Raw genomic sequence first — 27,706 nt, 5'->3', positions numbered from 1 at the left:
CTGTGTGTGTGTATGTGTGTTTGTGTGGCTTTTTATGCGGCTACAGTAAGGGAATGAAGTGCATCGATTGCTTGTGATTATTAACTAGACTGGGATAAGCCCTCTCCTTATTATGCAGATTACTGGGGCTGGGCGCTGCAGCATATTGTGCAGATGCAGCGCGGCAGCTGCTGCTGCAGATGGCTGCTGTACGGCTCCATCATTGCAGAGCTATTGTCTCCACTCCGATTGTTCAGGGGACCAGTGAGGAGCACTACAGAACAACCCGACTGCAGTGAATTAAGAAGGAGAAACGGAGAAGCAGACAGTAAATTTATACACACGAGGCCGGAGAAAACAGTGGCAAACACAACCCACATGCAGTCATCTACGCACAGACACACACGCACCCCCATCACACACGTGATGTCGCCACTCAACAGAGACGCTGCACAATGCAACAATGTGCATAAAACATATGCTACCTTATTGTCTTTTTTCCACTGTTAAGCTGGTGGGGGAAAAAACAGTTTTCAGTTAAATGGGAGCTTTGAGACAGTCCTTTAGACAACAAAAATATTTAACCTTGTTCAAACCATAATGAAAACAAACATCTCTCTTCCTCTCTGCTTCTAATGAGCATTGATTTAGCTCAGGCATGGTGAATATTAATTTGGATTTTTTGTTGTCTTTCAGCAGAGGAAATATACCTTCACTGCTCCACTGAGGTTGTATGTACCTTCAGAGTTCAGCTTACTTAGTTTTCAATAATTACACTATCACACAGTACAGTCCACCATACTCTTATCCACAAGACAGCCCACCTTTTCGACTTGAATATGCTGTTAAGTTTACAGGGATGGGTCCTTAATAAGCCTAAATGACTACTGTGTATTGGAGGTGTTTCACATTACTAAGGGTTGGAAGTAAGTGGTTGTGCCAATGTTATATCAATTATCAATAAAAAAAAATTAATGTTCTATAATAAGGTCAAGGGTCAACCCCTCTGAAAATGTACTTCAGTAGTGTGAACAGATTGACACACCTAAAAATCACAACAGCAAATAAAATACAAAACCTGTGTCATCCAGCAGTATTAGTCACAGATTTTAGGTCATATGTACAATTATACCGCAGTTGGTTCTGACCCTGCAATGTCATTTGCTGAGACATTGTAGGCATGCCAACACTATTATAATGGCACTCTGAGCAAAGTATTACTCCACCAGCGCTAACAAGACAAAAACACCAGCCATGACAAAGCAGCAATGTTATAATTTTACAAGTAAAAGATTTTTGCCAATATATTTGACATTAGTGCCTTTACTATGTTTCTTTTGTTATTGTAGTACATAAGTGTGGTATAATCGTAATACATGCAAGGTGTGTGCTGTAATGTGAGCTCTGGTGTACTGATCTTAAGCAATATCACACTCATATCTTATTGTTTAAATTATGCATGTAATCAAAGATTACAGTATTTTCTTATCCCGTCAGTGTTTGAACAACTCTGTCTATAGACCTGTAATTGAGTCAGTGATCTTTGCATTAGCACTGGCTTCATTCTCTTGTCATTCTCAGTTTAAAACTGGGTTAGGGATGCTAAGAATGCCTTGATGAGCTAATATTTATTTTTACCATAACAAATAAGACAGAGGCAAAACAGATTGCTAAACATGAACAAATATAGGCTTTAGCACATCTTGAATTAAATATAGCGTCTGATGCATTATTTTAGGCCACTTTAATGTAGATTCATGTCAAATAACTTATCTGTTTGCTGTCATGTACTGAGTAAAGCATTTTACCTGCATCTGTTAAGCAAACACTTTTTCCTGTCGTTCCTCGTCATATCAATGACAAAAAAGTCACATTCCACTGATTTGAGACCAGTGATGTTTGAAATTAATATATGTATATTTAAGCCCAAATAATAATCCTTATAGCAATTAAAGCAGCTATAGAAGCAAAAACAAAAATGTCATTTTCCACAGCACCCTATCTGGGCTACAGCATTCTCCATAGCCACCTTCACCTCAGATGGTTCAGCACCATTTGAAACGCTGCGTCTACAATCCTTCATAACCCCCTCATGTCAGGGGGTTTCATATTGCATAAAGAGAAGTGTTAGATATGCAGATATGCATTGTCAGATTTGCCCTCCAGGGGAACTGCTGGTTGTCCATTTGGTGGAGCAGCCCTCCCCTGCTGTGTGGAGCTGAGACCAGGACACTCCAACCACGGGGACCTCCTGGCCCTGCTCAGACATGACACACCACCTCCGCACACTACACGCAGAGGGTGTTCAAGAGAAGGTCACACAAATGCGTGTGCGTAAGTCACAGTGGCAGCTGAACACACTGTTACAGGCAGAGAAGATGATAGTGATCTGATAATACAGGCTGAGACCTCAGACATCCAGCATGACCTCACGCTCTGCTACAGCAAGAGGACATTCAGCCTACTTTAGATCTGTTCCTCTTCCAGAGTAATTACACAGCCTAAATGGCAAAGGTGGATAGAACAAGTGAACTGAAAGTTTGCATTGCTTTGATATTAGACACTTATTATCTTAAATTGCTGCAGTAGAGGGCAATCGCTGTGGATAGATCACATCTGGAAATAGACCCATTTGGGCTGTGAAGAATTATCTCTAGTAACTTTATTTATTAAACTAATATACAAATTCAGTTTATTTATTGCACAAATAGATCTGCTTTTAGCATGGATGTTTTCCATTGTCTGTAAATTTCCACACTCTTAATAGGAAGGGTTTTAGATGACTCATATAATATAATATCATTTTTGGTTCTTTTTAATGCTTTAATGTTTATGGTAATATTCTTTAAAGGACCACTTAACACAGTTTTGCTATTAACCCCTTAAAGCAGAAAGGCTTATTATACACTAGACATGTTAGTAACTGTCAGTAACCAGTTTCTGTACAAACTGGTGATACTTTGGTAAGTTTGTAATAACATCTTTGGGCCTCCAGCAGGCCATAGCCTTTTTAAGGGGTTAAAGAAAAGAACTGTTTCATCAGACATGGTGAATGGTTCTTTGCATTGTTATGGTTCTATACAGAGCCATTGCCTTTACTGATCCACTGAAGAACCCCCTTTTTAAAGGTGCATTGTTAGAAATCAGTGAAAAGCTGGAGTTCAATTCTGGAGACACTGAGCCTCATTAATCAGTATCTTCTTAGGGATGTTCTTAAATTTCTTCTTGAGAAACATCCTGACAAAAAGTCAAAGTCATGATGCATTTTTAAACTGCAGAATTGTTCACAGCTCTGCTCTTAATGATGGATGCTCTATTCTTCGTAATTAAACAAATCCCAAATTAAAAAAAACATTGGTGAACATCAGAATCTCTGTGAAAACTGCTTAAGTGAGTTTTAAGGGGAAAAAAAACTCTTAAGAATGCAAGGTGAATAAGGCCCATTGTTTTCAGGTCTCACAAAAATCTTAAAACTAAACTGGATCACATTCATAAGACAGGGGCTTATTTTTTATAGCCTGTAGGACTTTTAGGAAAGTGTTATATATGACAGCTATGTTTTTTCATGCCAGATTAAATTCCATACCATAACAAATAAAAATAGAAAGCTATTTAAAAGTATTGCAATATTTTCTCAGGTACACTTCCTCTGTCCCAAAGTGCAAAAATATGGAGTGCCTGGCTGTTGTATATAGCTTATATTTTCCTGCAGTCGGCAAATAAATGGAAAGTACTACTGCAACTTAAGCAACCGCTTCACATAGAATATTGGAGTGTGAAATAGAGAATTTCATTGGCTTAGAGAGTCCAATAAAATGGAGTGTTCGATACGTTTGGAGGAAGGAAAAATTGTCAGCATGACATACATTTCTCTTTTTGAATGTTCTTATTTTTTACATATATATAGAAAACATTGACTTTACTTCACAGTGCCAATCAATGACAAAGGTTAAATTAACTTTATTACTTTGATATCTGTAGGATAAAATATGATGATTTCAGTTTGACCTCCATTCAAAAAGAACACACATTCTCAGCAGTATATCAGGCATGTCCAGTGCTTGGCCACCACTCTTCTGCACTGAGTGCAGCCGTGTGTGATTGCGTAGGAGAGCAGGTTTCCTACAGCTGGGCTGGGCTTACAGCCCTCAAAAGCTGCCCCACTGGGACCTACTACTCCTCCTGGACTCTGACATGTACACCGCTTGTCATATGGTCCAATTTGGTCAATACGGTCACGCTGCTGCCGCACTACAATAGATTAACCAGACGCCCTTAAAATAGGCATATTATTTTAGTTGGGGAGTAAAATGTTGATTTTAGAGCAGCGGCCAAAGGCAACGATGTATTGGACAGTATTGGGGACGATGTATTTACATTCTGTGCTTAGCCCTTTGTGGTTTGCTGAAGTGGTAATTAAATATGAAGAGTTCTTGTGTTATTGAATAATTTCCCTTTAGAATATTTGACCAGGGTGCAGAGTTTCCTGAATAATATGGTATAATCTAACTCTTAAGAATTAATTTCACCAAAAAAGTCAAAACTGTAGGTTCTGCAAAAGTCAGACTGAAATGATACAGAAAAGGATGTCAATTAATTTGTCATTTACACTCCTATTCATCCTCTAAACTCATGTTTAAATTTGATTAAATCCTGTCTGTGTAAGTGCTAGTCCCAATAAAGGCGGCGTAATGGTGGAAGAGGATTAGTGTCTGTGACACAAAGCCAGTCCCTGAAGTGCTCTTTAACTCCACCGTTGTTACGGTTACGGTGGGGTCTGCATGAGGCCACTCTTGATTGGAGGGCCCAGAGGGGAGGGGCCAACCGGTCACCAGGGCATTGTTAGTGCCGTCAAAATGGCTGAGGAAGAATGGCTGATTATGCGACTACATCCAGCACCACTAACAGGGAGCGGATTTGAATTTCTAACACAGCAGATGTTTGCTAGGCACCTCCATGGAGTGTGCATACACTGTTATGCTAATTTGCCAGTGTTTCCCTTCAACTTAGCTCAGAGTCATTAGAGCACACTCTTAGCTCAGATCCTTCTGTCAAACTAATAATTGGCCATTATTGATATTAATTAACATTTTTTGCACCCCATCTCCGTTCCTTGACCCGGTATCTGTTAGTAAATCTAGTTACTGTGGGCCATTAGAAGCTGTAAAATCCAAGGGACCTCACGCTAGTCACGAGCCATTTATCAGAAAAGAACACAGCCCAATTAGCGCTGAGGGGAGACAGTTGTCTTGATTCGCTGCTGACTATTTCTTGATCACCATTATAAATTGCTAATAGGGCAGCGAGTGCTATGCAGCAGTCTGTAGGGGGCTGATGCAGGCGGCTGAGTGTGACAGGTGAGGGAGGAGGTGATGGCCGCCAGGATGAGACCAGCCCATCAGCCGGTATTTATTACGGAGGCCTGTGATGTCACAGCTGATCCCTCTCTCCTGCAAGTCAATCAAACTAATTAGGCCCTGAGCATTCGGAGAAAGGCCGCCGAGGGTTATTCTGCTTTCTGACAAAACAATGCTTTGAAAAATCTTAAATCGCAACAGCACTTGATATTGAATAGTCTAACCCATTATTTCGCAATAAGGGCCGCCGCTTAAGGTTTTTATGGCCACAGATCAAGAGATCATAATAGGAGCATATTGACAGATATTTTTCTTGCAATGCTCTAAGGGACCCACTACAGCAGGAAAATATATCAAAAGCCTATCATGAGTGCTCGGATCTTCTGTGTAAAATCAATAGTGAGCCACAGAAGGCTGGAGTTTTCACCGTTCCCCTCCGTCATTTAAAAAGACTGTGCTGTATAGTGCACAGCCCCAGGAGAGTCAGTAACTTAGCAACCATGCAGTTTCTGCGATTAACTATACCATACTACTGTGATGCTATTGTTGTCACTGCAATCTTTTGTTGCAGATATTGATGTCAAATGCAAAGAGATAAAACCATAGTTCATGCACTGGAGTTAGCTCATTCCTGTATTATTGCAACCTTAAGATTGGCTTTTTCTTTACAAGACTTGCTCAGGGCAACTGATGCTTTCACCGGTGTTTCATTGGCATCCTTTCACTGTAGTTCTTTTTTCACCTGTTTCTGTTCTTTCAACTGCTGAAAAATGTAATGCTATCTCAAATTAGTTCAGAGGCCCAATAGGCAGCTACCTTACATTGAGCCACTTGTTTTTTTAAATAAAAGGAACCAATTGTGAAGTGACCCCAGTTATTCAGGCAATTCTTCAAAGATAACAGTTTAAACATAGTAGTCTGTGCATTTAGTGCTCTATTTAATAATGAATAAAAATAAATTTGTATTTACATTATACACAATGTATTTAATGTGGACTAAGTACACTTAATGAGTGAGTTCAACTACTTTACTGTGCACTGGATACTGACACAGGCATTTAGTTGCTCATGCACAGCTTGTTTAATCGCCATAGAAAAGCTCTGCCAATATAAAAGGGCGCTTTGGAGCAGCCACACACAGGTCTAAAGTCACTAAGCTGGAATTTTTGCTCACCGTTCTTGTGATCATTTTGACCCCATGGGCTGAGATCTTGCTAGAAGCCCCTGATCGAGGAAATGGTCTTGTAGGTCTCACATTTTCTGATTATTGCTTCCACAGTAGATTTCTTCACACCAAGCTGCTTGCCTATTGCAGATTCGGTCTTTCCAGCCTGGTGCAGGTCTACAATTTTTTTCTGGTGTCCTTCGACAGCTCTTTGGTCTTCACCATAGTGGAGTTTGGAGTGTGACTGTTTGAGGTTGTGGGCAGGTGTCTTTTATACTGTTAATGAGTTCAAACAGGTGCCATTAATACAGGTAATGAGTGGAGGACAGAGAAGCCTCTTAAAAAAGAAGTTACAGGTCTGTGACAGCCAGAAATCTTGCTTGTTTGTAGGTGACCAAATACTTATTTTCCACCATTATTTGCAAATAATTTTTTTTTAAATCAGACAATGTGATTTTCAGAATGATTTTTTTCTCATTTTGTCTCTCATAGTTGGGGTCTACCTATGATGTCAATTACAGGCCTCTCTCACCTTTTAAGTGGGAGAACTTGCACAATTGGTGACTGACTAAATACTTTTTTCCCCACTGTATAATAATACATTATACCAAAAATAATGAAGAATGTGATGATAATAAACCATCCTGCAACCTCAACCATATCAAAAAAGTCTCTGGGATCTTTACCCAACCTGCACCAGTTTGGCAAATAACTTTTAGTAAAGGAACCAGATGTCTTTTTCCTGGACAAGTCCGTCTAAAAAACTCATCCCATAAAATGTCCAGGGATTCCCTTTATTTTTACATCAGTGTTTGTTTCTACAATCATCTCATTTTTGGTGCTTTACAGCTTTAAACACTTTTAATTTTTAATTTCTCTTTAAATCCCACCTTCTCTTGACAAAACCTGGGCTATATGTACCTGCATTCACACAATCAGTGGTCACACTGCTTGAGAGAGAGAGAGAGAGAGAGAGAGAGAGAGAGAGAGAGAGAGCATTTCATTACCACAATATAAACAACTGCCATATTCAAATAATGTCAAAAACTGAAAAAAAGCACAATTACAAGGTTTTAAAACAGAATATTATAGAAATAAATTATAAAAAAGATCAGTTATAGAACCAAGTGGACCAAATATTCTGAAATGTCCAAAAGTGTCATACACAGTTATAGGCTGTTGCAAAATGGTCAGTAAAATCATTACATTTTAAGGTAGCTGACTTTATTACATTTCTCTATTTTTTATATTGCCATTAAAATACAAATAACTAAAATGAGAGTATGTATAGGCTATAAAGGTTATTTTTTGCTCTTGGTTAATAAGAACATGTTAATGTACTGATGTAGTTGCAAGTCCCACCCTCACACATACACATCTTATGGTGCTACACCTTAGGCCTACTTAAAGCTCCCCTGGCCGTAAAGCCTCCCTGACATTCTAACCATGGTGGATACCCCTTGTCCCCTTTTTAAAACCAAAATATGGTGACCCTGTTCACATTTTAGTGTACATTTAGTTTATTATACATACCTATCTTGAAAGGTATTTTTAAATAATCAGTGAAATGTGTCAGTGAAATTATTGTGCAGTGAAATTATTGTCCAGGGCTGTGTTTAAAATACTGTCTTGACTTTTATCTGTTACTTTTCATTATATTCTTCTGCTTTCCTCTTTGGCTTTTTTCCATTTAGTTTGTAGTTTAAACCGTTGGACACCATCATAGTCTAGGGCAGCCTTCTTGCTGACTAATGATATTTTCTAGCTTCCTTCCTCATTTTAAGTAAGCAGTATGTTTACTTCCACTTTTGCTTTGAGTAGAAAAACAGATCTCTGAAATGTTTTAGATCAGACTGCATTATCTCTTCTATGTCTACCTTCTACGAACAACTGTGCAGTTTCTGGTTCTAGTGTGTTGCTCCTGTAACAGTGGTTTTGTTTCCCTTTGATGATTTTCCCCTGAGAATCATTCTCAGAGCCCAATTACAAGTTTCATCATCAATCATCAGCGTTATTTATTCAGTAAAACGAATTTCTAATTAATAACTGATGAGCATTATGGCCTTGTAGACTGTAAAGCTATTAATTATGCCCAGCCATGGGGAATATGTCTGCACAGGAAAGGTCTACCTGGCGAATATTCCTTGCCATTACTATAACGGTGGTGAATGTTTACATCCTCCAGGACTAGAGTGTTTAGCCTGCGCCCACTGAAGGATTATCGAGCTAATTAGATCTATGAGTGGCATATGCTTCCATTGTAGCAACTGCACTGCCATGATAATTTATAATGAGCTTTAACTACTGGGAAATAACTTCCAGTGTCTCGTATTTCTCATAATATTGCACAAAAAGGCCCAGGGGAGATGTTTATTTCACAATAAAAGTAAGCATTTCCCACTTCCATTGTGCCTTTAGAACAGTTAGCCCATTTTGACAGTGTGGATGAGTCTCAGTGCTGCCACATTAGGAGTCAAGGACAGGACAGACTTGTTTTACTGGACGCTGGTTACCTGAGCTCCGGCCTTGTGGATAACAGATCGTATAAGAGGTGAAATGAGCACAACATTGTGCAGTTGTACTGCGGTCTCACATCATCAGCTCCCTCACCGCCCAGAGCAGCAGCCCATGCCCAGCGCAGCAATAATGATGACTTAGAGAGTGCTTTCAGACACAACAGCATTTTTTGTCTGTAAGAAAAAATAAAAGGACGTCTCAAAACCAAAACCCAGCATACTATGGCCAAGAGCCTATATGTTTTCCATGTTTAATGCTACTCTATTGTTCCTGGGCCCAATACAACGGGCCACAGAACAACAAATGCAGTTTTTCAAGTTGCAGATGTTTCTGTATCAAAGGCCTCGCCTGTGCAAAGGCAGCGTCCCTTGCCTACAAATGATACTCTATGTGCTGATGTGTGCAGAAAGCTGATGGATACTTCCGTGGATGTGTGCTTAGATTTTACAGAATGCTTATCTACTCAGAATATTAAGGTGAATATGTAGATGCAAGCCTTAATTGAAAACCGAGATCAATATCGTGATATTCAAGACAGGTGCTCACTCCTTCACCTGCAAGTACAGCCCGTACCGTCCATTAACTGTCAATGATGCCGCTCCCTCAGCTTGTTTTGACCTTATGCCAGCATTATGCACTCCTCTAATTAATAAAGATTATTGTTTCATTCCTGTACTGGCACACATTCAAACCAGAGAAATGGGAGAGATACAAGAAGAGTCAAACATTTGATGAAGAGCCATGAAAAGATGTAATACTTACATTTGGGCAATGAAAACCAGTCAAGCAGTGCTTTAATTTGCCCGTTGTTACAATTCAGCACAATTTCTGCACATTTGTGATGCTTTTTTTTCCTTTGCATGTATTTATCTCATCTCGAAAATCCATCCAGCACAAAACAGAGATAGATGGAGTCATGCATGGTTGTATTAGGCAGCAAGAGTCAATGTAATAAATGTGTATGACTGTAATGCTGAATCGCGGCTCAGTGCTGTAATCGGCACTCTGTGTTTAAGATAGTGGGATATTGCATGGCTTGGTATTCACCACCATCTCTGCCTGTGTGCATGTGTGTGTGTGTGTGTGTGTGTGTGACTGAAATCTCAGAACAGACTCTTACTCACACTACTGTTTGTGCCACACTCTCAACTGAGGGCAGTAGCCTGGACTATTTTTGTTGTTGATATATGAACCGAAACAAGAAAAGAATACTGAATAGTACAATTGGTATTCGGTTTATGGACTTGTTTAGATAAATAATCTGATAGCGTTTTTGTCGGACCGCATAATAACCGGAATAATCTTAAATGATAGTTTTAGAATCTTCTAAAATGGGTTCAAATGTAACAGGAATGGGATCAAGGACATGGTCAGTAATCTTAGAATTTAATGTACAATTACAAAGTAAAGACCCAAACTAGTTCACAGTCGCTAGCAGTTAAGTCAAACAAGTTTTTAAAAATGTCCAAAAGAGTTAATGAGAGTTAATGGACAAAAAAGAGAATAAAATTTTGTATTTAGTGGGGGCACCATCAAAATTGTCCAATGGCTCTATATTACCAAATACACAGTTAAAGTCAATGCCAACATTACAATAATTTGTACCTTGTTAGTTTTGTCTGGTCAAGTTATCATGTTAAATATAACATTAAGGTTTTAGTTTCCCCTAACCTTACATCAGAATTTTGCCTTTTGACTGTTATCACTCAGCAAGATGTATTTGACACGTAACAACAGTGTTTTTGTGCTATTGGACCAATTTGTTTTTGAGATTGTAAAAAGAACCACCTGCATGAGTTTTCCTTAGATATCAAGAGCCATTTCAAATGACAGAGAGCCATTTATGTATTCACATGTTATGCATTCCACACAGAACCATTGCCTTTAGTAAAGAAGAACTCCTATTTTCAGAGTATATGCCAACACACTTTAAAATAAACGTCTTACAAAGGGTACATGTACGGATGCTGTAGACTGTGGGTTTCTTTGAGCAATGCTGCTATTGATTCCATAAAGAACCATTTTTGTGAAAGAGATGTGTGCATATAAGGAACCTTTAAAGTGGTAAAGAACCTTTACATGAAATGTAGGCTCTTTAAATCTTCAAAAGGTTTGTCATACATCACACACATCTCTTTTACAAGCATAGTTCTTCATCATTCAGAGAATGTATATTTATTGGCAGATCTGTGTTGCAGTTGACTCCAGTGTAGCTTTTTGAGTTCATGTTCAAACAGTCAACTGTTTTTTCTCTTTAAGCATTTAATATGTCTCATTAAAGGATGATCACCATTGTGCATATTGCAACTTTGGCAACAGAAAGTACTGGAAATATGGAAATGTGTTGTATGTCTTCATTTATCCACACAGTGTGTCCTATGGGTTAAATAAAATGGCCAACAAATTGAGGCACCAGTCAATGTCCTTGCAAAGACATTGGAATCAGAAATTACCATAAACAATATGATTGGTGTATTCTCACCATGCACCAAGAACTGTGAAAATATTAACCCATAATAGCCTTTTACACCCTTCCCTTCTAGTACTCCCACCTATCCTTTAGTAAAAATGCTGAGCTAGCTCTGAGACTTTCCCTGACAATGTGTTTCATTCAGAAATGCATCATGGTATGCGTTGATTTCCTATTCTTGTTGACTTTAAACATTTGGGATTAGCATAGATGATTCACAGAGATAATGTCATAAAGAGAATTGTCAGGTCTTTCGTAAGGCCTGTGTGGATTGTGTGTCCCTATGGCTCAAAGAAGGGGAACATAACTGGGACAGTGAAGGAGAGATAAATATTACATTACCGACACTGCAGAAAGGTCTGAAATCAAGCGTGTAGGATCCTGTGACGGTAGAAGAAAATGTAAGGACATACTGAAACATACCATCCCTTATGATTTAAGATGCAAACACACACTCACACAGTGGTCTGATGATTTGATACTTTCTTTATTTCTGTGAGGTAAGGGTTATTGTGATTGATTTGTGGATATGCTTTCTTCCCCGAACACTCTATCCGCTTAAGAGAAATAATGTATGGAAGCAATCAAGCAACAGACATTTTGGAAAATCTATTTGAAATCATTTCGGCTGAAGCTCTGGCAGTTTGTCTTGAGAAGGGAGAGGAGCAAAGGATAATTGTCTGCAGTCTAGTAAAACACAGTATAACTGCCACCACACTTGAGTGAGCTTATAGCCAGCGGCTCCCAGGGCCTCAGGAAGATAGAGCAGTTAATGTTCCCTTTTATTTTAGAGGATGTGACACTTGTATCTCAGATTTATACCATGATACAGCAATTTCAGCCAAACAGATGGATAATGGTGTCAACGAGAGGAGGAGGGGAAAGCTGTGTTGTTTTTTCTCTCAAGTTTAGCACAGATTGTTTAGAGAGGATGCCTGTTATAACAGCCCTGCTTGTTCTCGCTCTCTCTCTCTTAATCTCCCTAATCTCAACGGCATTAGGTTTGATCATTTTTGTTTGAAGGAGCAGAACGTGGCAGTAATGGCTTCCTAATAGCCAGAGCTGGGGACACAAATCCAGAGGCCCTGTTTTCCACCGTGCCTCCATAAGCACCGCTGATTTATTGCGCTCTTTATGACAGAAAGGAAAATGATGTGCTGCAGGTATATATCAGCGCAGGGGGAGGAAATTGAACTTAGATATCATCTTGTCAGATGCTTAATGCTCTTCCTCCTGTCACATTCGATAGGGCCAATTTGGAGAATCCTGCGGAGGTAAAAAGAAGACAATTAACAATGACAGAGTGGTAATAGATGAAGCCATAAAATGAGGCTGGAGCCTGCAGGATGCTTCGCATGATTTCCACATGAGATAGTGCCTAGCTCACGCCAGCACCAACACCAGCCGTGTGCTACAGCATGCGGGCAGTGTACGAGTTTATGGGCAGTAGATCTCCGATGGTAGATCCACAGTGTATTTTACCAATGAAAGAGGTCACAGAGTTCAACAAGCTAATTCTGAAGGCATCAGATTGCAAATTTGCATTTTAGCAGAGCTGGGTAATTGTCATAATTATTGAACACATGTGAGAATCCTTTTAGCTAGGTAGCTCTTTTTCGTTACATTGATTTCTAATGCAGTGTCTTCTCAAATAGCATCACAGAATGAATCAATGTTTTAGATATTACAGTGCGAATGCAGCGGAAATTATGTGTGTGCTGACAAAATATGTAGAGGAGGTCAGCTAATGCATTAATTTAACGTATGGATGGCAGTACAGACTATTAGCACATAGTAATTACAAGGCATGTTTGTGAAAGGCATGTTTTCATTGTGAATCTTGTTATCAAAGGATTAAATTAGGAATGGTTTTAAGCAGCAGATTTTCACTGTACAATACACCGGTAAAATTGTGTTGATTTACAGTACTGATATTGCTTTATTTTTACTTTAGTCCTGCATAATAATATAGTAAATTAGTCTATTGTAGATAACTTACTGCGAAATAAGTGCTGTTCCAGGAAAATTGGACAATGTCGCATTTCAACTAAATATAACATATGGCCTATTTCTAAGCCAAAAGTATAATTATGCTATTAACTACAACAACATTACAACAACTGTTTAACAAGTAAAACCTAGGACACTGTAGCAGTTATGAACTCTCATACTGATATGTAAGACTACAATGCATGTAGTAATATTATGTCCATTTTAAGATAACAATTCTAACACAGCAGGAGATGTAATAAGGGTCAAAGTCCTTGCACCGACCCAAAGACGGAACAAGAACAGAATTACAAGCTCCAAGATAAACACAGAGGACAGTAGCATGCAAATACATCAAGACTGATGGATCGTCTATCCAGTCTGCATAGAGAGGTCATGGTTCTGACACATCTCTTTTAAGCCGATGAGCCAAGATCTGTGAATATGAAAAAGGTTTGTTAGCAAGCAAGTGTACTCTTCTGTAACTCAGAAGCGAAGAGCAAGACATAATAACAAAGACTTGTGGTACCTGCCAAAGTTTTTGCCCTTTTGGAGGTGAAGTGAGGGAGTGTTTATGAACCCTGTGAGTGATAAGGTGCTGGCATTTCTTACTGTTATGATGCCTCTAAATATATTTGAAGAGCAAATTTCAATTTGAGCTACAGCATGTTGAATGACTTTTCTGCTCCACGGATGCTTATTGTTCCTGTTTAATGATTTATGACAGTGAGCAGGGAGAGATGGAAATCAGCTTGCCTAAATGTGTTTTGTGGTTTAATGGTAATTCCATTCAAATCAACATATTTTTGGCACCTCGTGACCTTTTCATGAAATGAATTCACGCCATTCAACTTTGTCTTGTGGCATTTAAAGACCACAGAGCCAAGAACTAATCGCTAGATATCAACTGCTTGGAGAGCATCTCCTCATTTAGGCCATAGTGGAGGCATGCATTGGTATAATTCTCTAATATGATTTTAATGCCTCCCTGAAGCAGCCAGGGCCAGTATTGCTCTGTGATGACTTTGATAATGATGCACTTGTCATCATCCAGTGGTGAACTCTAATATTCGGGGCATGTTAATTGCTTTTGTGACACTCATCTCATCATTTTATATTATTCTCTCATATCCTCTTGAAGGAAACAGCAAGTGCTCTTCTAAAATGCAATGACAGAATTATGCACACAAAGATTGACATGATGCAGTCTAAAGCTGAGGACACGGTGTGTGTAGCCTTCTACATTGCTTCCTTACAAAGTCTCGGTTTGGTATTCAGTACATAGATAGACACAGACAAAATCTTCCTTCAGAAAAAGGAAGAAAAAAAATAGAGGGAATTTTGAAATGTTCCCCTTTAAAAGCAGCAAATGGAAAAGTGACACGGAGGCTGCTCTTGTCTATTTTACTTATTCTGTGCTTCTGTGTTTCATATTCTGCCTGGAATAGCGCTGTTATTTTCCTCCAGGGTTCACAAGGCCATGCTCTTTCATTTCGACAGAAAATTGTTTCTCAGGATTTCAATCTTTGGCTGCTAGATATGACAAAACACAATATCAAGACCACTTATGTTTCTTATCTGCCATTTTTTCAGGGCATAAATAAAAGATCAGTATAAATTTGAGTCAAGTGATACACTTGTGAGAGATAAGCATTTAAGAGAAGTCGGGACCCTGTGCAAGCCCTGCTGTACCCTCCTATTCCTGACTCAGAATTACCTCTGCACCGCTGCCCGCCACATCGTTTGTCATCCTTGAAAATCAATTAGTGGCTTGGTGATAGCACGAAGCTGATGGTATCCCTCTCCTGAATGGACAAACAGGGCCTTGCTAAGTCAAAATGATTTCAGTTAGTATTCATTTAGATATTTTTCTTTTCCGTACACTCTACACATATATCTATACAGGAATGTATGATAACACATGGGTTTGGGTAAACGAGGCCCCCGATAGCACAGAAAAAGACAACTGACCACAGAACAGGTCAATATAGTAAATCTCTCCCTGTCAACATCTCTATTCCGCACATGCTAACATATATTGTTGTCCACTTATACAAAGAACAAAAAGGACAATCGCAGAAGCAGGAGCTACACCTATTGTTTACGAACACCATCTAAGTTCAGGACGGGCAAGCATAAAAGCAATACATCTTTTTTCTTATTTGATACATCTGTATGAATTTTGAAAGAGGATTATTCTTAACTGGAATGACAGAACGCAAAGGAAAAAAAGGCAAAAATGGGCAAGACAAATGAAGCAAAGACACTACATGAAATCTGTATACAGCTCTCAAAGAATGAGGCATCACACTGGATTTGTTTCTAATCACTCCATCTACTCTTGACAGAAATTGCCCATGAAAAAAACTGATTGCACTGCAAATATGAAAAACTATGTTTGAGTGGGAAGATTGTTCATACACTTTAAACTGATGGGATTTCAAAACACACAAGATGATTTTACTGACAGAGCACTACCAAAGTGTCAAATAAAATGAATGTCATTGTGCAGAATGATGTAAGAGATAGCAAGGTATTTCAATGCAAAAAAATGGAAAGCCCCATGTTTAGAAGGGGCAAAATCACATAGATAGATAAATAAATAGTAGTGTGCAGCCTCAAAGCCCCCCCAACAGTAGTAAATCGCAACTGCTTGATCTACATCATATTTGCTGGGAAAGGTTCAAATGTCCTATTGACGGGTTATTTTTTCCACAGCCTGTGCCACTGTCAGGGGTCAAGCTGAGGCAGGGCATGCGCTGGAATCAGGTGCTACTGTCCTGCTGACAGTGATGCATTGCCACACTCAGAGGGTCATGTCTCTGTAAACATGCATTATCAAAACCCAAAGACAAATGTGGGAGGCTGACCTGAGAGTGAGAGCAAGAGAAAGAATGTGAAAGAGTAGGGAAAGGAGGGGGAGAGGGGAGAAAAAAAAAAAAAGAGCGAGAGAGAAAAAGAGCGTGCGCGAGAGAGAAGCATGTGTTTGTCAGGGGGGCAATATGGGCAGAGATAGTTCTCTTGTTGCAAATGAAGAGGGTCAAGCAATCAAGCTGGGTTGGGCTTGGGTGTCATTCCCATTATCTAACACTGTCTGAAATGATCAATGAGCTAAAATAAAATGATCACAAGCCAAAATAGGCCTGCTAATGAAAATGGACTGTGTTTTAACAGATTCTTTTCAATGTCCCTCCATGTCAGGATAGGAGAGTAAGAAATAAAGCTGCCCACTAACAGCCCTAATAACCCATTTCTACAGAGGACACAAATGCCTTCCCTTCTCTAGAGAAACAGTGGGTCAGTTAACCATTTAGCTGACAGACTGACCAACCACCAAAGCTCATATCCTGTACAATCACTTAACACAATACACATATTTTAGCATCCCTGACATTGTTTTTCTATATTTAGCATTCTATATTCTATATTTAGCATTCTATATTCCTTAATTATGTCTGTAGAATGACAATCCATAACATAAGCTGTATTACATTTACCTACAAATATGATTTATTAACTCCAGTATTAAAAAAATAAGCACAAATTTGGCTTAATGTTAAAAATAACTTTATTTGTGCAAAGTGCACCTGGAGAACCAAACATTGCATGTACATATTGTTTAAGCACAAACTTTTCGTGTAGTAATTATATAATTCCTATTTATTGTCTTATACAGAAATGGCATATACAAAAGGCACACATGTTTAATACTGCCCGATCCTCTGATCCTACAAAGAAATAAATAGCTCTGGACTTTCCAATGTCTGTACCTTAATACATGTAAACATGAAATCCTTCTTTTCACAAGTGTTTCGAGAACCGTAAACCTTTTACTTTCAAAGAAGGCACTTGAACATTTAAAAAAAAAAAAAAAAAAAAAAAAAAAAAAAAAAAATCTATAAATAAACATTTGAGAACAGATGGGATTTTTTGCATTATTGTACATGTTGGAAAACATTAAATAAGGAAGTAAAATGAAGTGCATTAAATACATTCAGTCATTAAGACAAACAGTACTGGCGTAAACTGCAACAAAGAACAACCTTTCTACTGCCTAAAAGAAACAAAACCGTTATATAAATGAGGTGATATAAATAGGACAAACGGGCAAAAAAGCAGCCACATTTATGGCTACTTAACTACAGCAAAAAAAAAAAAAAAAAAAAACAAAAACAAAAAAAAAACACCACACCCTATAAGATAACCCGAACTAACAAAAACAAAAAAATAAACACAATTAAAAATTAATCATTAAACTATTGGCATGTCTGAACTTTATGATACTAGCTTGCCAAAAAAAAAAAAAAAATCCTAAACGAAATTAAGTAGGGAAAAGTAAACCAAATAAACCAAATAAAAAATGTATCAACCATTAAAGTACACTGATAAACATACAGCTTGGCAGAGTGACTGGATAAATTTGTAGGAACACTCTACTCCACCTCCATGGCAGACACGTCTTGCTCATTGTCCGATTTGTCGTGGAGGTCTGGGAGTGCAGTGTGGGGCTCTGAATCTTTGCATTTCTCGCCATCCGATTGGCCTTCTGCTTCCTGATGCTCCCTAGGCTCCACCTCCTCCACCAGATCAGAGGCCTCAGATTTACCCTCTGCTGAACAAGCAGGGCAAGAAATACAGTAAGACAATACACTGATTTTACAAATGATGCAACTGAATAAAAGCCAGTGAATGAAAGCCAGGCTAGCCTGCTCTTAAATGGCTACTTGCTCTCTTCAATTATTAGCTTTTATAAATTTAGTATGGCACAGTACGGCTTATATTTTCTGTGTAAATTAATTGCAAATTTTGCACGCAGGGTATTGTTACAATAAATAAGATCATGGTCAGATCATTGGATCCACAAGGTTTAATGCTCACTCTCCACAGTTATTATACCAAAAACTGAAAGTAGATTCCCTAATATGCACTGGAAACAGACAGAAACAGAAAGGAGACAGAAAGGCAGAGAGACCAACAAAGTAGGTACCGCTGTGGGAGAGCAACATAAAAGGATCCAAATCCCTTAATCACTCAACAGATCTGCGCTCAGATTCAGCAGCAGATCAAGCAAATGTCCCTTTAGAGGCAATGAGCTGGAGGGATTTACACATTGCATGATGCAATTCTCACATAGAAGAAACTGATAGGCACAAGCTTAACACTGAATCCTACAGATTCCTTTCTTACCGTCAGTACAACCACCAAAGTAAGCCAGTTATTAGAATTTTCCTTATATACAGACTACCCACCTAAACATCATAGACAGGTCAGTAATACATAAATAAATGTTAAATTAGTTTTCCATTTAGCTGCCTTTAAAGCACTTATATTAATTTGAGCACATATATTTAAACATGTTACTAAGGGCAGGAGGCATCATTATTTTATTCATTCCCACACATTTTTCTCAGATTCTTTACTTCTAATATTGTTTTCTCCAATTTAACCATTTGTATATAAAGGCTTGCAGTACATACCAAATCTCAGTGTTAACATCCAAGTAAAGGAAGAATGAGCAGTCTTACAGCTACTATTTCCAGTTACTTTATTATTTTTTAAATATATGCTAAAATGTTAAATCAGACTGATCTAAAAAGATGGTAATCTTGCTTGAAATAAATCAGGTTTGTTTACAGGTTTCTTTAAAAAAAACTTAAGATGCTGAATTTTGCAGGAAGTATGTAGTTTTTTTATGACTCTTCCATAACATGACATTTGTGCAGATGGTGTTTCAGAGTAAAACAGAGTACCACCACTCCAAAGTCCTCCTTAAAGTCTTTTGTAGATTTTGATTGTCCTTTTCAGCAATTCTATGAGCATTGCTTTTTGTTCAAGCAAAACATTTTCTTAGTTTTTCAGACCTTAACCTGACCTTCATAGTTCCTGCTAAACGCAATTCCTTAACTGCATTACAAATTAAGAAAACAATTACTTACTTTTAAGTGCTAGGCAGCTGCCTAGAAGAGCAAATGGCTGCAGAGTTTGAGAGGTCAAGAGTATGTTGCATGTTCTTGTTTTAATATTACCAGTTGCCTTCCATGTTCATATCTACAATCTGTTTATATCTTATTTGTTAACTGTGTTCTTTGCACTGCAGAAAACATCACAGACAGCTGGTCAAAATGCATTAAACAGACTTGCATATAGTTCCTTATAGAACTGATATTCTCAACTTCCACAGAATTGTGTTGAATTAATACATTTCTTCTAAAGAGGTTATATAAAGAGCAGATACCTGAGGCAGATGCAGGGGCACCCTGGTCTGTCTCCAAGGCAACAGTAGATGGCCCTTGGCTCATCTTGCCTTCTCCACTGAATTCTGAGAGACGTGGAGCCTGGGGGCGTGTCTTCCGGGCAGGATTCAGGAAGTAGCAGTATGCACATCTGAATGCTGAAACAGAAGCCATATAACACTACTGATCCAAATCATCCAGGGCCACATTAATTTATATGAAAATGGAAGCACACGCTTACACACTCAAAAGATGCATAAACACATCAAATGGATAGGCTATACTTGTTTGCATATTCAATCTGCTATTGCCCCGTTTTCAAAAGGCCAGAGTTAGTCCAGGCATTTATGAGATATATGATATACTGAGCTGCCAAGTGTTAGAGGGCAAGTGTTAGAAGGCACAGTGTTTGATGGAGACTGACAAACCGGTCTGCATTTCCCTAAATCTTACCAATGTATTCAAACTCCTCCTTTAAAGCCATACCATTATGAGACAGGCACTGCTGGCATATTAGGGCATATCTGAGACAGAAAGAAAGAGAAAATATATTGAACTTTTTAATATATTGAACATTTGTTTTCCAGCACCGGAACCTGAACAGTACTTGCCTATTCTGTGGCCCGTCACCAACTAGGTACTCAATGACCCTGTCCATAGCTCCTCTGTCTCGAGGAAGGACAGGCCTAGCAAGGGGTGGCCCAGGAGGATGCACTCCTGTGAACATGCACACAAAAGCTTAAACACATTAAGAGGGAGTTCATTTCCAGATTTTCCATATCCAGGCTGGTATCAGATAGACTTCTACGGCAGGTAGCCAGCCATGATAAATGGATAACGGCAACAGATTTTAATAATGACCCAGAAATTGTCCTCCCTTTAGACGGCTGTGAGTGTAAGCATGCTGAGATCCTTCCCTCTAATTAATATAATTTAACATCAAGCGTGATCATAGTGAGATGACTGGTCATTTCTACCAGACTTGGCAAAGCCCCGATATCCTGCTGCTTATTAATTTACCAGCATATGGAATCACTGTGGTTACTCTTTTGTATCAAATTTGTTTCCACTACCAATTTTCAGCAAAAATGTGTAGGCTTGGATTGGCCACCTTGAAAATCACAGATACACCACCCAAGAAATTTTGCTGCATTATGAAAAAAACATTGTTCACATCACTGTTTGCATGTGCTGCTTGCCAGACTGACTATATAGAGAAAAAGAGAATAGAGATTTTGTTAAGAGCAGTAAAATAACAATAACTGCCTCTCACATACCCATCCCAGGGACAGGGGTGCCTGTGGGGGTGACTGGTCTCCTCATAAGGTTGTGGTGGGCACCAGCAGCAGACAGGCTTTTCTCTGGAGGCCCACCAGGGGCTGAGATCAGGGCAGGGGAGGCAGTTGGGGCAGCAGGGGCACGGGGAGGACGTGCTACGGCTGCTGGGATGGGAGTCGCCGCAACAGGAGTATGAAGAGTCACATTCCTCTGACGGAGCTCTGAGAAGACAGTCCGATCGGTTACTCTCATTTTTTAAAATCTCAATCTTCTCAATATCCAATAAATAACTTCTAATAAATTCTTCTAACCTTGACCTTGTCTAGGAGTCATCGGAGGTCTGACAGGTGTAGCCTCCAACTCCTTCAAACAAAAAATGGACCAACAGTTTAAAACTAAATAAAAACAAATGAAATGTAAATGTTCCATCTGAGGTCTGTCTCTATTGTGAATAAATACTTACAGTCTTTTTCTTTGAGTCTGGATCAAACCTTTCCAGAATCAGTTTGGCATTTTTGTATGTTTCTGTTTCCATCACTTGTTCAAGCTGCCAGAGAAATTATACCATTACAACACACTGTGTATAAACAAAATGCCATTCTAATAATGTAGAAGGAGATTCGTGTCCTGTTCAGTCTGTTGCCAAGACACATATAAAAAACATTAATTAAAAAGAAAAGTAGTTTTTACATTTTATTCCATTTAATTTAGTTTTAGAACTCATTTCAGGGAAGGAGCAAACAGTGCTAATTATTTAGATTTAATGAAAAGAATAATTACAAGCCCTACTCTGATAATGGAGAGTGTGAAAATCCATCAGCTGTAATTATTGAAAGTTATTAGACATGACAGAAGATGACAAGCAATTTCTCAGATTTATTTCCTCCCAGCACTAAACACTATTAATTTAAAGACAAGCCGTTAGCCAAGCGCTATACCAAGCAAAGTCTCTGTGCCAATTAACCGCTGTCTGCATTGATTTTAGATTATTTATAAGAAGAAGAAATTATCTCTTCTTGCTAAGTGCAGAAGCTCAATAACTGTGTGGAAAAAGAAGGGAAACTTGTGTGTTAGTACTAGCCGAGTGGTACCCTGCTGTCAAAGGTAAAGCTGAATGCACTACAAGGGCAAACCCAGTGCATTACATTTAAGGTTAAGTCTTACATTACAGGAGCAAAGATGCATGACACATCGGTGAGGACCTGCACTCTTGTTTGACCCCCTAAGACTTTAACTAGACTTTAAGTGTTCTACACAGGTATGAGGGTACCACTGGGCAGCAAGGCCACCACTCTGGCAGCAAAATTAACTACATTTCACATCAAATTGAGGACAAAATGTGACATTCAGAACAAGGTAAATTACTTACTATTTTCTTTTTCTCAGATTTTAGTTCTTCTAATTTCTCATCTGAAACAAGAGTGAGACAAATTAAAACATGTCAAAAGAAACACAATCAAGGGAAATCTCATAGGAAAAAATAATTACCATTTCTTTCTGTCCTTTTCGAATATAATGCAATTAATAGTTTCCTCAGAAGCCATACTCTGGGGACCAAAAAGAAGAATTTAATAACATAATACACAAATTATTCAATACAAAGACATCTCAAAGGCTTGTTCTAAAATTACCAAACACATTGAAGGTTTTACGGAGAAGGTGCAATGAGTAACATTCCTAGTGACAAGTAATGCTTACTGCTCATGTTGCAACTGCGTATTATAACTATGAAGAGATGGACAAAATAACAAAACTCCTCAACATAAATGACTTACAAACTACAAAGGCAGCTTAACAGGTTAGTCATATTAAGCCAAAGATCAAATGATCAGAATGCCAATTCTGAAACATCTAGAATGCAGAGTAAGATATGTTTCCATCTTAACTGCACACTGCTCTGGACTGTATGACAGGATTCCGAGTGATTTCTAATTGCCTCTGGACTGTCCACTGTAATATAATTTTTTCCTTTGACAGTAGAAAGATGTTACAGATAACAATACTTTGTTGTTAATTACTAGTAATAACAACAACAACCACCACCACTTGTTCTTTCTATTGCCTTTGTTTCTGCTAAATGGGAGCCATTCTTGTTGTAGCATTAAGGCATCAAGTGGTACCTTACCGGTACTGGCACTAAGATTCTGGCCCTAGAACAGCTCCTGTTCCACCAGATCATTAAACAGTTTGGATGATATTTGTATTAAGTCATTTATCGGGTTTTGGGGTAATGAGTAGGAGATGAACTCCCCAGTGTGGCAAATCCCCAGGAGGTGGTTCAGTGACCACTGCCTTACGTCGTTTGAAATTCGACTGCATCTTGGTACCAAACCTAATGGCCATCTTTACATTAATAATATCCTTTCTGTCAGGGACAAATGTTGTTTGAGTAAATGGGTTTTAATCGATCCACTGCACTGAATATTTAAATACTTGTTCTTCATGTATCTTGTGTTCCCTTAATAGGACAACACATGCATGCTATATTAAGACACTCTTAACGTATCTGCAAGTGAATGGAACAATGAGAAACTTTAAGTTGCTTCAGCACATCGCTGCTTTCTACAGGAGACAAAGCTCATTTCCTGTTACTATCGTAACAAAAATTATGATAATTAGGTACCATTTTCAAAACACAAATGTACTTCTTGAACCTTGGACAAATACTACGGGCTGGTTTCCCAGACAGGGATTAAGCATAGTCTTGAATTACAGAGCATGCTGAATGGTGATTCTCAACTGAAAGTAAAATTTGGTCTGGGACTAGGCCTAATCCCGTTATGGAAAACCAGTCTTAACGTTTAATTCTATTTTTTTTTTTTAAATGTAAATTGTAACACTTACAATGGTGGAAATATGAAAAAGGGTGACGCCACTATTAGTTTTCCAATTAGTTGTTCAGGGATGTACCAGACATAAACAATGATGCAGGCCATAAGGTACAGAAGAGCTGAATACAAAAGTAATCTGTAAACCCATAACTTCAGCTGTTTTTGGTTCTTTTCTCTGTGCTCTTCAAGAGTTTGGATGTCCTAGAAATCAGAACGAAAACATTTTCATCAACAGCAGGATACACTCTTTACATCTTAAAAGGCTGGGAACAGAATGCAACAAATATACAGTAATGCATAAACATTTAGACACACCTGATACATCTTCAGACAACATAATTGAATATGATCAGAAATTAAACAGAATGCAATATTTTTACTTAAGTGTTTTACTGACAGACCACCCGAATTACCAAATATGATTGTCAGTTCTCAAAAGTTATGTTTTGAGCATCAATACACCAATAGTGGGTGGTGATTGTTTCCTGGGCAGGCAGAGCAAGATTTCTACTGTTAATGATAAACCCACCAGATATTAGTTTCAGACAATACCATCAGCCTGCTAACCAGGTTCTGGTCAGGTTCTGAAAATTCTGAAGAGTGTTCATTTTACACATTTCTTTATGACCGGTTGTTGTAATTACTAAATTCAAACTATACTAAGAACAAAGCATTCTGATTGAACGCAACCAGGGTAAACTATTTGTTAAACATCCAAATTGCATACACCTAAAGAGGAATTTCAAAGACAGCCTTTCAGAGTGGTCTTACACAGCACATCTGAACAGTGATCCCATTATTCATTTCCACACAAGCTAACCACTGTACTCAAGCTTGCAAAGCAAGCTAATCACTTTAAGGTAAGCCACACAGTACCAAGCTTGTCGCAAGTCGTATGACCAGAGTTGTTCAGCGGAACTCATTTAATACTATTCATACAAAGCACAGTTCATAATTTGAGATGCAAATTCAGCTCGTCTCTCTCACTGAGCAGGTCACTTTCTCCAGCACCACTTTTAGTGGTATTAAATAACCTCATTCCAAAAATATCTCAGAATGTTTCCAAAACCCTTGAGCCCTAGGACTAGTATAATGAGTGCAAAGGCAGACACAGCAACACATGTGTCTGTCAGTCTAGCAATGACTGCAAGTCAATTTCTGCCCATACTACCTCTGGACTACAGCAGTACAGTTATTAAAAACACACCACACCATTATCTACTTCCAAAAACATGGGTAATGCTTTACACCAACTTGAGCCTAACTGCTACTGGTCTCCTGAATAAGGGATTCAGCTTGAGAAACACTGTTTGGTTTAAAAAATGCCAAAACAAGCTGTAGGCCTACTTGTCTCCAAGGTAGACTGCTTCCTACCTTATCAAGTCCTTCCAGTACCTCCACAGTGGTTGGTTTTGTCTGTAAGACATGTTACACTGATACAGTAAATATGACAATACAAAATGAAGAGACACTTTCAGACACTGGTCAGATTAAGACTATATTGGTATAAAATGGGTTTGTTAAAGGCTTCTTTGAAAATGATTTAATTTTGAAACCTGCACACCAATGTATCATTTTACACAGTAGGGTCAAAGAAATTTAACCAGTTACTTGTTTACTTTGTATGGAGACTTGATCCAAAAAAAGCCACTAAACAAACAAGCTAAACCACAGTTACTGATAAAACAGGACATGTGATGAAACGGAATACAAGATGAGCTGCCAACATTTTAATAACTACTCTAATTCAAAACAAACAAACAGGCTATACACAATACATACCCTCCACCGAGAAACTACTGCTCCCATCTTGTTGAGGAACACGTGAGCACGAAGGTGGTCTCAGCCTATGCCTATTTAAGCAAATCAAGACCTGTTAAAAGAAACAAATTTCACTTACTTTTGAGTCATTTACAGTCAATGGTGCTGAATCAGTATAAGTATAACCAGACTTTTAGTCAAAGATGTTGGACGATTAAAATCTATATGCACTGTAGTGTCACTACAGAAACTCTTTGAAGTTTAGCCTACAACTAATAACTACAAACGATGACTCCCTCTGTCTCTGACAGTCATGCAACAGATGCAGGGTTCGGATTTACCCTTGTAGAGATCAATTAATGACTCAAAATACCAGAGATATTATGAGGAGCTTAGCGTTGGGGTACACAATCTGGCGGCTCAAGAAAAAGAAAAAAAACTAGTAACAGGACACTCCTGTCTATTTTAAACCGCAGAGCACCCACTTTAAGTACTGAAAAGCTACGTGGCAAAGGTGCCACTACAACTACCGCTACAAAACTGCGGATGGAAAAAAGTGTAACTAAGCGAGTTATACCATGTACCTAGCTCGATGTATTTAGTTAATTTAAGCAATAAGTCAAAGCTAGATTAAATGGTGAAGAGGTGACATTTAGCTAGGTCTGCATTCTGCGGCTACACCCACTCGACTGCTCAACTCATCCTTTCAGTCATTTGAATGAATGGTAAACAAGCATTAATCAGATTACATTAACCTTCTATACTGCATGCTTAAAAAGCTTTCTGTAACTCTTAAAGCTACATAAAGTCTATGGAGACTATACAAGAACCACGTACACAGATAAAAAAAAAAAACACTTTTTCAAAGGTTCTTCGTTCATGCGAATGTAGCCAAGTACAAACCCGAACAAAGCGCTACAGGTTAACCATGTAGTCAACACCATGCACGCACGCACACCAAGTATTAAGTCACTTTCAAACGCCCAAACGTGAGAAAACGGAAAAGGTAGCTAGCTATATGATCAGCTTAACTGTCCAAGTGCTAAGTTGGCTAAGCTAAGCTACGAACAACGGAGATGATGAAGAGCCGCTGCAAAACTCTCTCCTGAAAACACTGCAACACGGGGGATTTCTGACCTGCAACACCACTACAACGTGAACAGCAACATTAAAATATAAATAAGAAGCCGTTTCGGATACTTTACCACAGACGCCCAGTCCTCACTGACGTCCTGCGGCCACTTGTTTGGCGTACGTCATCAATTTTTTTTCCCACAACTCCCCGCGGCGGTGAACTTCTTAGGTTGGATGGTCACGTGATCCTTATTCCCACTAATGGCGGGAAAACAAAGCGCGTGTGGACCAGCCTTCTAACCATAAGAATAAGCGTAGAGTTAAAAGCTGCGTCATATAAGTCCTTTCATTGTCTTTAATCCTTTAATGTGTCGCCAGTTCATATGAATCTAAGTTCACCACTTCTCATCACTCCGAATTTCACAGTTTATGTAAGAGAAACGCTAAATTGCCCAAGCAAAAATGAAAAGAGTTAGTAGAGTAGCAGGGGAGGCTATCACAACAACATGTTAGCAAGTTAATTCTTAAGATTAATGGATGCAGTTTGACAGAATATAGCTTGCTAAAACAGCAATATACAAATATTAAACTGTGTACATAAAGTTTACACTTCTAGGTTTACACTTCTTCTGTGTAAATTTATTGTCATTGTACCGGTACAGGGTTGTACAGTACAACGAAACATTGTTAGGCTACTTTTTGATGCAGCAATAGAAATGGATAAAAAGGACAATAGTGCAAAGACACTAGACAAAACACAATGACAAGTCAAATGGGCATGGGCAGCAATAAATGTAGGTCAGAAGGCAGAGGTGCCTAGAGCGCAAACTATACCGGTCAACCATAACATTAACACCTCTGACAGCTGAAATGAAAAACAGTGATCATCATTTACATTAACATCTGTCAATGGGTGGAGATTTAGGCAGCAGGTAAACAGTCAGTTTTTCAGGTGTGTGTGTGTGATGTGTTAAAAGCAGTAACAATTGCTGCATAAGGATCCGATTCACTTTGACAAGAATCAAATTGTGATGGTTAGACGATTAGGCCAG

At 38.6% G+C, this 27,706-nt stretch overlaps 1 protein-coding gene across 2 annotated transcripts; it reads right to left on the bottom strand.

The window, feature by feature from the left end:
• Window positions 1-17,027: 17,027 nt before the first annotated feature.
• lnpa (limb and neural patterns a) lies at window positions 17,028-26,843 on the bottom strand. 2 transcript variants are annotated; one of them, XM_072685820.1, is made up of 13 exons: window positions 26,786-26,843; window positions 25,602-25,692; window positions 25,194-25,235; window positions 23,833-24,020; window positions 22,477-22,535; window positions 22,358-22,398; window positions 21,452-21,535; window positions 21,300-21,351; window positions 20,988-21,209; window positions 20,322-20,427; window positions 20,164-20,234; window positions 19,713-19,868; window positions 17,028-18,089 (listed from the first exon to the last, which is right to left on the bottom strand). In XM_072685820.1, the coding sequence occupies exons 2-13, from the start codon at window positions 25,626-25,628 to the stop codon at window positions 17,911-17,913; spliced, it is 1,227 nt and encodes a 408-aa protein (XP_072541921.1). In that variant the 5' UTR covers window positions 25,629-25,692; window positions 26,786-26,843; the 3' UTR covers window positions 17,028-17,910. The 2 variants fall into 2 exon arrangements, with proteins under 2 accessions (XP_072541921.1, XP_072541922.1); XM_072685821.1 differs by having other exon boundaries at window positions 17,028-18,086.
• Between the last annotated feature and the right edge of the window lie 863 nt (window positions 26,844-27,706).

The sequence above is a fragment of the Salminus brasiliensis genome, chromosome 8, assembly GCF_030463535.1.
Source record: "Salminus brasiliensis chromosome 8, fSalBra1.hap2, whole genome shotgun sequence".
Lineage (NCBI taxonomy): Eukaryota > Metazoa > Chordata > Actinopteri > Characiformes > Bryconidae > Salminus > Salminus brasiliensis.
The sequence above is the reverse complement of the archived record's forward strand: the minus strand, read 5'-3'. Positions and strand labels throughout refer to the sequence as shown.